Raw genomic sequence first — 10,337 nt, forward strand, 5'->3', positions numbered from 1 at the left:
CTTTGATTATTTTGACAAGAGCCTCCTGATTCCACCACGCTGCCTCACAAATGACCTTATTGTGTTGCAAGTGCCACAAAACGCTTATTAAAACAAAAGCAAAATATATAATACAAACAAAAATGCTTGGCATTCAGATCATTGGATATAAAACTGTTCCTTCCAGGTTGAGCGTCTACGTCGTGATATACTGTTGCCTTGTATAGAAATAACGATTTCAGCCAGCATTTCGGGTATGCTTGAAGGAAGGCTGATTCGTCCCAGTCCCCATGCACTTTATTGAGTGTGTCAATATTCCCTTGACCTTATCCGAAATGTTGGGTAAATCGTTACTAGTCAACTTTGCAAGTGACTCACGAAAGATCTGCGGGTGGTTGGCGGGTGCTGTGGTGCTGTTTGTTCCTTCTGTCCTATCCTCCTAATCTTGGCTCCTCCTTACTTTTTTTATGTTAGTCTCTAGCGAATCTTCTAAACTTCGGCACTTTTAAAATGACCTACTTGTTATACAAGTGCCGAGAAACATGTGCTAAAACTCAACATAAGAGAAGATCTTTGGTTAGACTTGTAATTGTTGCGTTGTTGTTGTTGTTGTTGTTGTTGTTGTTGTTATTGTTGTTGTTGTTGTTGTTGTTGTTGTTGTTGTTGTTGTTTCGGAATGTCTGGTTTTTTGTTTTGTATTACTTGTTGCTTATTCTTTTTTTTAACTTTTAGAGAAGAATTCCTTATAACAATTGTGTTCCTGGTGTTGTTTCAGGGACGGAAGTCAACACGACCGTCGCCATGACAGATCCGGCGGTCAACTGGACGAGAGGGACCAGATGGACCGGCGGCGAGAGGGCAAGGACCGGCGTAAGGACGGCCGTGTGGAGGCGGCGGACAGGGAGAGGGGAGACCGCTACCACCGCCAGAGCCCCGTCAACGGCCGCCGGGACTACGGTTCCCGGGAGCGGCTCAACGACATGCAGCAGCAGCAGCAACAGCAACAACAGCAACAGCAGCAGCAGCAGCAGCAACAGCCACAGGTGGTGGACGTTAGCCTCCAGGAAGGGGAGGGAAGCCGTCTGGAGCGACGCGGGGGAAGCAGCCGCCACCACAGAGAGCGGGGAGAAAGGTCCGTGAAGGATCAGAGAAGATCTCCGAGCCGGGAGCGAGAACGAGACCGCGGAGGCGGAAGCGGAAGTGGTGGCGGAGGTGGTGCTGGAAGTGGAAGCGGGGGCGGTGGCGGAGGAGGAGGGGGCGTGGTGGTGGGCGTCGGCGGCGGGAAGGGGGAACCCCCGGACGTTCACGAGGGTCAGTTCTCCAGACACCGCATCCTCATCGACCACGCCAGCGACACGCAGGCGGAGGACCCCCGTGATGTTGTGGACAACGACCCCGGAGACAAAAAACAGCATTTAGACCCCAGCTCCGCCGGGGGGCGCTCCAGGAACAACCGCAAGAAGCTGGAGAGCATGTTGAGGAACGACTCTCTCAGCTCCGACCCCTCCGACTGCGTCCGACCGCCGCCCCCCAAGCCGCACAAGCACAGGCGAGGGAAGAAGCAAAGACAACAGAGCATCAGCAGCTCGGAGGACGAGATACAGTCCACGCCGGAGTGCTCCAGCTGCGAGGAGGTGGATTTAGAGAGTGAGAGTGTCAGCGAGAAAGGTAAGCTAGCCACGTTTATTTCTCCACTTATCTTAGGAATACCGTCTAGATTTAAAGTTAGCCATCCCCACCCCCCCCCAACCCCTCCAAAAAACAAAAATAAAAACAACGTATCTTCTAATATGATTTAGAGAGTGAGAGAGTCAGCGAGAAAGGTAAGCTAGCCGAGTATACTTCTCCACTTATCTTATGTCATGATTTAGAGAGTGGGAGTGTCAGCGAGAAAGGTAAGCAAGTCATGTTTCTATACCTTCTCCACTTATCTTACGTCATTTAGAGTCAGCGAGAAAGTATGCTAGCCACGTTTACGCTCCCATTAATTGTCTTAGGAATACCGTCTTGACTTAAAGCTAGCCACCCGCACCCCACCCCCCTCCCCCCAAAAAAAACCCAACGTATCTACCCAACGTATCTTCTAATATGATTTTGGGAGTGAGAGTGTCAGCGAGAAAGGTAAGCTAGCCATTTATACTTCCTCACTTCTCTTAAGAATACCGTCTAGACTTAAAGCTAGCCACCCACCTCTCCCACTCCCCATACAAAAAAAGAAAAATTCTAATATGATTTAGAGAGGTAGATTGTCAGCGAGAAAGGTAAGCCACCTCTCCCCTCCCCCTTCGCCCCAATGTATCTTACATGATTGAGAGAGGGAGAGTGCCAGCGAGAAGATAGGCTAATTATATGTTTTCTGTCCACCACATATCTTACATGATTGAGAGAGTGAGAGTGCCAGCGAGAAGATAGGCTAATTATATGTTTTCTGTCCACCACTTATCTTACATGAGTTAAACAGTGAGAGTGTCAGCGACAAAGGTAAGTTAATAACGTGTAGATCAAAAGCGTATTCCTAGCATCCTGTAAGCCGTTCACTGCGAGTCCTAGCCAGCTGGCACTGTCTTTAGCCGTTTGAAAGGATTAAAGAGTGACTGAGTCTGGCAGTGGAATGGTTTAGCTAAAAGGTACAAAGTATAATTTGAGAAATGGAAACACTTTGCTCCAACTGGTTGTGACCAATCATTTCTGAAGTCATCGAGTTGCAGACATGCTTTTGGTTTGGTGGTTTGTGGTGGCCGGGTAAAGTGACGAAGGCTCCTAAAGATGAGTATCCAGTTCTTCAATCAGACAAAGGAAGAACATGTGTGAAAAATGGCGCTTTATAAAACGTAGCGATTTTGATAGTGCTCAAATTTATTGCGTGTTCATTTTTCTGGTTCACGCCAAGAAATGATTGGCCCATCCAGTTGATCCGTATCCATACAGACTTCTAACTTTGACGGATATGAATATAATGTTTACAAACTTAATACGTTTATGAACTGAACCTTTTATTGTTATGAGATGTTTGTTTGTTAGGTATTTTCAGGTGCGTCTCAGAGACTTGGTGACAAGGAAAGTAGGTCAGATTGAACAGGTCAGCCAGTGGACTCGATGAACCTCATAGGTTCTGATGGCAGTGGTTGTTCGAACAAACACTTCTCTGTTAAAAACCACACATGAGTTTTAGGGCGTGATGTCCACTGCAGTTGAAGAGAGAAATGCAGCGAACGCGAAGAGTGTGGCGCTGAATTAAGATTGCAGCTCGAGGTTTTGAGTCAGAGTCTTTTTTCGACTCTTCTCTGAAACGTTTGGTTGGACACACGGATTATGATATTATAATGATTTCATCTCAGTTTCCTGATCATGACTTTTTCGTAGATGGAACTACGAGTACAGATATCCCCCCCCCCCCACATTATTATGGTAGGTCCTGTTACGATTGGCCAACGCTCCTTCAAAGCTGTAATTAAAATGGACTCTCGAGAAATGCATGTAAAACGAAATGTCAATGATGATTATGTTCTTGACATGACCTGTTAAATATCGATGCGCTCTCATCCTCCATCCCTCCCTCCTTCACTACCCCCCCCCTCCCCCCAACAAAGCCATTTCGGTAAAGGCCACTGACTATTATGTGAGTGCGGATTACCCCCACCCAGACGAGCGTTGGAAGAAGGATGAAATTTTAGCAGCTAAGATTAAGAAATTCCTCTCGGTGAGTGAGTGAGTGAGTGAGTGGCGTCTCGGGGACGCTGCCAGCTCCCCCCTGCCACGTCTCCACGTATCGCCGGTCAGTCAGTCAGTCAGTCAGTCAGTCTGTCTGGTTCCGGCTGACCGCGGGGTGCTGCATGTGACCGCTTCCTAGACTTGCGTGTTCGTTGACCTCATTAGTCACTTACAGATTGTATATTATTATTATCATCATACTTTTGATTGGTTGATTTTTATCATTTCTGTTGTCGTTACTTTTGACCTGTTTCCTTTTTAGTCCCTGTCGAATGTGTTCAGATTGAGTGTGTAGGCTATCGTTTGCAGATGGTTTTGGTTCCGGGTGTGTGGTGCAGAAAGATTGCACATTTTTGGGAGAAGCGACTTACCGGTTATACGCAGGAGCAAAAAGTATTTAGGTGATTATTTCACTGGACCACTGTAACAGAGAGGAAGAATTTTCCACTAGCTTCAACTTTCCAGCATTTTTTTTTAAATAAAAGAAATATCCACTGAAGAATAATGGTCAATTGATCGTGAAGTTGTTACATCCAATAAAAACAACTGAGATGTTTATTGTTGTTGCTTTCGGGAGGAGGGGCGAGGGGGGGGGGCTTCTTTAACTCTCCTGGTGAAGGCCATTTTGGGCAGGGCTGGAATTGCACTCCTGCAGAAAGATGGAAATTGCAAAATTTAAAACACTTCCTCGTAAAAAAATACAAGTTGCGTATGTGCGAGTGTTAAGAGTGAACTGCCTACCAGGTACACCACAGACGCTGTTCATTGACATATTTTATGTATGTATATCATACTCTTTCAAGTCAAAGAATGTGTATTGAGAAGAGCCACAAAAGATCTTTACGAAGTTAGTGATGAATACGTTAGCGAGTAGTTTTACACATTTCATTCAAGGAACTGCAAGTGCATCTCATGAAACCACACCTATACAAACATCTGCTCACGAAGCAAAACGTGTGAAACTTGAAATGATTGCCTGCAGTTGTTGTGTTATGGTTTGTTTGTTTCGACATTTTGTTTTTGTTTTTGTCTTTTATTCTTTACTCTAGTTGCTCTTTCTTGTCTCTTCTTTTCGAGTACGATTTCAGCTCCTAACAATTCTTGTAGGTTTGGTGTAAGGTAGAGCAGGGCGAAGGACCGATTCCGGAACCGATTCCCATGATTAATGCTACGGAAGAAAAGTTGCGACTCCTTTTGAAGTAACCCAACGGTTACCAGTTATTTAATCATTAAAATCTTCTTCTTTTTTTTTTTAGAATTTATTTTTGAAAAATAAAAGTTGATGCTTCGTAGTGTTCCAAAATCAAGGTTATCCTAAATCCTGAAGATGTTCGGAGCCAACCAGGTAACCACCGGAAGAAATCACATCATTAGAATGTAAGTAATTGGGTTCGGAGTCGATTCCTACGATTCCTAGCTTTCAATAATCGGGAATGTAGCTTCCCAGCACTAGTGTAAGGTTAATTTCTTTGGGTTTTAGCTTATCTGCTGTGAAATGAATCGAGCTAGAGACAAAGTGTAACGGGGTTTTAAGGAGGACTAAATTTTAATGTAAGGCAATTTGGACTCTTCTGTTGTCTTGTCCAAAAAGGAACATTGTAAATTGCGATTTGCTGGTCATCATTTCCTGTCAAGCACTATTGTTCAGCCCTTTTGTGGATTAATGGGTGTGGGGAGGGGTGTCATTTGAGGAGAGAATAGAATGCACTATGTTCAAAACGCGTTTTCTTGGATATGTTATACATGTATAATACAACTCCTTAGGGAGATTCTCTGCCAGAAATGCAGAACTTTTATATTGCAAGCTATGTATGACAAAGATAACTCTTCAGAAGCTTTTGGTTATTCGACCACCGAATTATAGCTATGGACAACTTAGATTTCTCCAATAAATATATTATGCTCTGTTTAATTTGAGGCTTTAATTGTCAGAATGATATGGCGTGGGGGTCCTAGCAGTCTTCCAGTTTCAGAAAAACCTTGACCTTTGAGTTGTTACGATCTGTTTCATCTCTGCCCTTCCCTGTTTTGTGTGTGCAGTGTGCGTGTTGCAATATTTCTATTACTCTTTTGAGTTTCATGCGTTGCTGTTTGTTTTCTTAGGAAACCACCAGTTCGTTGTTTTCAGAATACTTAGCGTCTTCACTTTTCTTTGGTCTCATAATAACCATTATTGTCTGTGATTGTTCCTCAGTGTAGGTAGAACCGCGCAAGGGAAACGTGTCATCATTCTTTCTCTTAGAACAAGTTCGTTTATTTTTTAAAAAATGATATGCGAGAAAGATTGAACGCTCACCTTGTTCGGTTTATCTGATGCAGCCCATTATGATGTTAAGCGTTGAAATTTCAACTTCATAAAATGGAAAGAAAAAAGCAACACTTGCAACCAATCAGATATGGATACTTCCTCTTCGCCTGTCCAATCTTGCTCCTGGGCGATTGGTTTCAATTTGCTGACTGTTACGATTTTACTAAAAACCGGGACGTTAAGACAAGGAATTTTCCATAGATGTAATTTGTATTGTCCCTTTTTGGTTTCTTTGTAAAGAACGAGATTTAGACTCCGTATGTTAATAGCCAGTCTCCAGTCTGTTAACTAATTGTACGTTTTTTAAAAATCCTTCATTTGAGCGGTTGCCTGGTTGTTCAGAAATTCAACAACGCTCTACGTAGTGGGCTGCATCCCTTGTATGTGTATATTATACATGTGTGTTTGTGCTAACGCTGCTACTTCGTACGATGCCCATACTATTACATCCTACATGTTATGATTACCTCTTGCTTTGCATCTAGGGGAACTAGAAAGCGTGACGGGTAGCTTGCGTTCGCGTGGCTCTCACGACGGATACGGCTGGAGGGGAAGCAAGCCAGATTGCCTGGCCAAGCCCACTCTCTACGATACGGGCCGGGGCACGAGCGTAGAAACCGAGAGCGGCTCCTCCGAACCCCCGCCTCTCAAAGAGAATGGCAACGACACGGGGCTGTCTTCCTCTAGCAACCTGACGCTCAACACGTCCTCTGTTGACGATTTCGTGTCCAAGAGGCAACTGCAGTCGATTAAGGTAGTAAAACTTGGCACCAAAAGACCAACCCAAAAGAAAAAAAATACATTACTAAATAAATTTTTCAAAGATGGTATTTCTTTGTCGTCAAGTCCAGAATGCTTCCTCAAACCATCAACAGCACACTGCAGAGTTGGACAGTTAATAAGCCATCCATGTCCAGAATGGGTAGCAGCAGCGAGTTATGGTAGCATCAATCAGCACATCACTGGTTTCTATTTAGTGAAGAATAAGGGTGTAACAGAGCATCCCTGAATACTACTATTATATCTTCCCGCCCCACCCCCACCCCTCGACTGTTTTCTTTTCAATACAGTAGTTCTGAGCTCTAGCAGATGTGTACGTTTATTCAAGAAGAAAAACCCCCCAACAATATTAGAACATCGTTTAGTATTGTCATACCCCACCCTACCCCACACCCTCTCTGCTAAAAAAAATAATAATAAGTAAGTTTGAGCTCTATCAAATGTTTGTACGTACTTTTGTGGAAAAACAATGTAGAAAGAAAGCACCCTTGGGATATTGTCGTGTGTCCAGAACGCATAGATCTCTATCTGTTGGCCACAGTAGTAGCACCCAGCACCTATGTCTAGTTCGTGAGGACAAGGCTATATGTGTGACAGAGTGCTTAACCGCTTCAATAGAACTGCAACCCCAGCTGTTTTATCCTCTTGACAAATCAGCTCTGTTTGTGAGTCAATTGGTCAATAACTCGTAGATTGGGAGCACCAATAAACAACGTGGATTTCGATTAGTGGGAACAAAATTAATTACATCTGAAAGTTACTAGAACGATATTCTGAAATTGTCGTCATTGTCATTACATAAAGTCTTTGGAAATTGTATTTAAAGACCTATGTGACCAAGAACGATCGTATTTGAGTAGTGATAGCCAACAACAAAAAAACGAAACAAGAGCCATTACTTTTCTCAACACTCTTTTCACTTGAATAGATAATTCAAAGTTAGAATGAAAGTTTTTGGTTTGCTAATTTCAAGTTAATTTTTTAAAAGATAATTTCAAGTTGGAATTTTTGGTAAACTCATCATATGAAAAGAATTTTTCAACAATTATCATTAACACTGTTTTGCCAGTGATGTCAGATAGTCGAAAGGTCAACAACATTCTCATACCTAAGGGCTCAGGAACAAAAGCACTAAATATGGTAACAACAGCTGTTCTATTCTTACTGCATAAGGAAAGCCAATAAATAGTTACTAATTGTATAAGCTTTAACTGCTTTGGACACCCAAACACGATACCACAAGGCTGTGCAATTTCTATTCTGCTTGGTGGTGAACGGAACTTTCAAACCTTCATTTGTTTTGTTTTGTTTTTCTCAACAAGTGGGGTGTTGTTGGTGTTGTTTTTTAATCAAGACATTGGGTGAGGACATATGAGAGATCCTTTTTTGTTTTTGTCTTCTGTAAACACCGTGAATCTTCAGAGCAGACAAGACAAGAGACGTATTTTTGCCATTATTTAAAAGACATAATTTCGTTTAAGAGGACAGACCGACCCTACTTTTCTTCCTGTCCTACGTGTTTTACACAGTAGTCATTCTCTATCGTTTGGCTAAATGTTTAAAAAGCACTTTCCTGTTTGTTTGCCAAAGCCACTGTTGGTTTGATTTCTAAAGATTGTTTGATTGGGTGAGGGTTTTCTACAAGTTGTCGTCGTACCTTTTGCCTTGGCATTGAAACTCTCTTTGCTTTGATTCTTTAACCTTATCCGTACGTCGTGTTTTACTATCGTATCCATACGACATGGGGAACTCTGTGCCACCACTTTCCAAAGAGGAAATTTAGTAAAATTTACTCGTTAATCCGATCCGTACGGTTTGCATAGCAGTCTGTCAAAATGACTTTTTGAGAAATACTGAAAGTTTCAAAGAGATCTTCGTACTAGAAGTATTCTAAAATGTGAAGAATACAACTCTGGGGGTGCAAAAAACTGACAGCAGTGCGTACGGATAAGGTTAATCGGGATCCCAGTTTATTAACTTTGATGACGTATCTTGTCTTACGCCAAACTTCCTCTGCAAAATCTCCTTATTAACTTAGAGAAGCCCAGTTTAACGTCAGCAAGCTTTTCAACTGTTCTAAGTTCGTTCTAGATCACGTTTTTGCTTTTTAATTAATTGTTGGTTGTGGGGAAGGGGGGGGGGGCAAGGAAGTTTTACTGAACTTTTTACGGCACTTGCAACAAATATAGGTCAAGTAAGTGCCGAACTGTTCTACACTCAAAAAGCACGCTGGGGGGGGGGGGGGGTTAAGTAAGTGTACAAAACGGTTTCATTCTCCATACCTACCGTATGTGTACGTTTTCCTCCTTTTTTCTTATAAACGTTTTCAATCTGAACTTTGACCAAATATTTCCTGAGCACACCAACCTACAAACATAATAAGGCAGTATATGTACGTTTTCTTCTTTTTTATATAAACGTTTAGAATCTGAACTTTGACCAAATATTTCCTGAGCACATTTTTATAAACATTTAGAATCTGAACTTTGACCAAATATTTCCTGAGCACACCAACCTACAAACATAATAAGGCAGTATATGTACGTTTTCTTCTTTTTTTTATAAACGTTTAGAATCTGAATGTTGACCAAACATTCCCCGAGCACATACAACCTATATCACATATTATTAAGAAATGCAAAAAAGTGTTATAACGCAGTGGGATCAGGCGCTCGTCAATTAGTGGGCCCGTAGAGTTCTTGTTTTCATGCTAAAGCTTGTTCGTTTGTCTATCTTTCACTGAACAAATTACGCGTCTATCTTAAATAGTAGTTGAGATATATATGCGATTTAGGGAAGTGGGGTCATTTGGTTTCGAAGGCAAAATTAGTGAGAAAATGGCTGCCAAACTTTGGTAACTTTAATAGCTTGAGAGGCCTTGAAAACTAAGAAATCAGATATTGTGTGCCTTTAATCAACATTTTTCAGTTAATTTCACTTGGACATGTTTTTATATGGACATTACAAGGTGTTGAGCAAAAAAAAAAAGATAAACATCGCCAAGTTCTCGGGAAAATGCCTGTTTCTTCAATGTTATTTTTTTTAAATGAGCGCCTGATTTCACCATGATGCCTCACAAAATTTGTTAAAATTATTTCAAAATTGTGGACTAAGTAAAGGGGATCAGCAGGCTGACGATATGCACTTTATAAAATTAAGAATAAAAAAGCTACTGTTGACCATTTTGATTACATCATTTCGAGAAGGGAAAGGAGAAAGGGGGGAAAATCAATCTTTAGTTTAGTTTTAGTAGAGGTATTACGGCGCTCGCTACTGCATAAGGTCATATGAGCGCCAAAAGATTACAGGTGTTACAAGAGAGTAACAAACATAAAAAAGAAGAAGGGGAGATAAGGACGATAGATGTTTGATAGGAAAGAAGCAAACCACACCAGAGCACCCGCCAACCACCCACAACATCTTCTTGAAAGAATGATCAGTGTCCTAAGATTTTCTCAGGATTCCGTTTCGTTACAATCCCAAAATTTCTCAACTTAAGATGTAGAACAAGTTGTACGTCCTAGATCTAAATCAAAATATAAAAACAAAACAACCCCCC

The 10,337-nt window shown here is 41.9% G+C and overlaps 1 protein-coding gene across 5 annotated transcripts in view; it reads left to right on the forward strand.

Annotated features, from left to right (window-relative positions):
- Nucleotides 1–10,337, forward strand: part of LOC101851216 (regulating synaptic membrane exocytosis protein 2) — a gene marked incomplete at its 5' end in the record, with an annotated part of 104,424 nt that overhangs the window by 33,981 nt on the left and 60,106 nt on the right. For 4 of the 5 annotated variants that reach the window (XM_035971933.1, XM_035971934.1, XM_005106537.3 and 1 more), the window contains 2 exon segments: nucleotides 755–1,647; nucleotides 6,484–6,752. In XM_035971933.1, the coding sequence (XP_035827826.1) occupies nucleotides 755–1,647; nucleotides 6,484–6,752 (1,162 nt within the window). 5 annotated transcript variants of the gene reach the window in all.

The sequence above is a fragment of the Aplysia californica genome, unplaced genomic scaffold (genome assembly GCF_000002075.1).
Source record: "Aplysia californica isolate F4 #8 unplaced genomic scaffold, AplCal3.0 scaffold00541, whole genome shotgun sequence".
Classification (NCBI taxonomy): Eukaryota; Metazoa; Mollusca; class Gastropoda; order Aplysiida; family Aplysiidae; genus Aplysia; species Aplysia californica.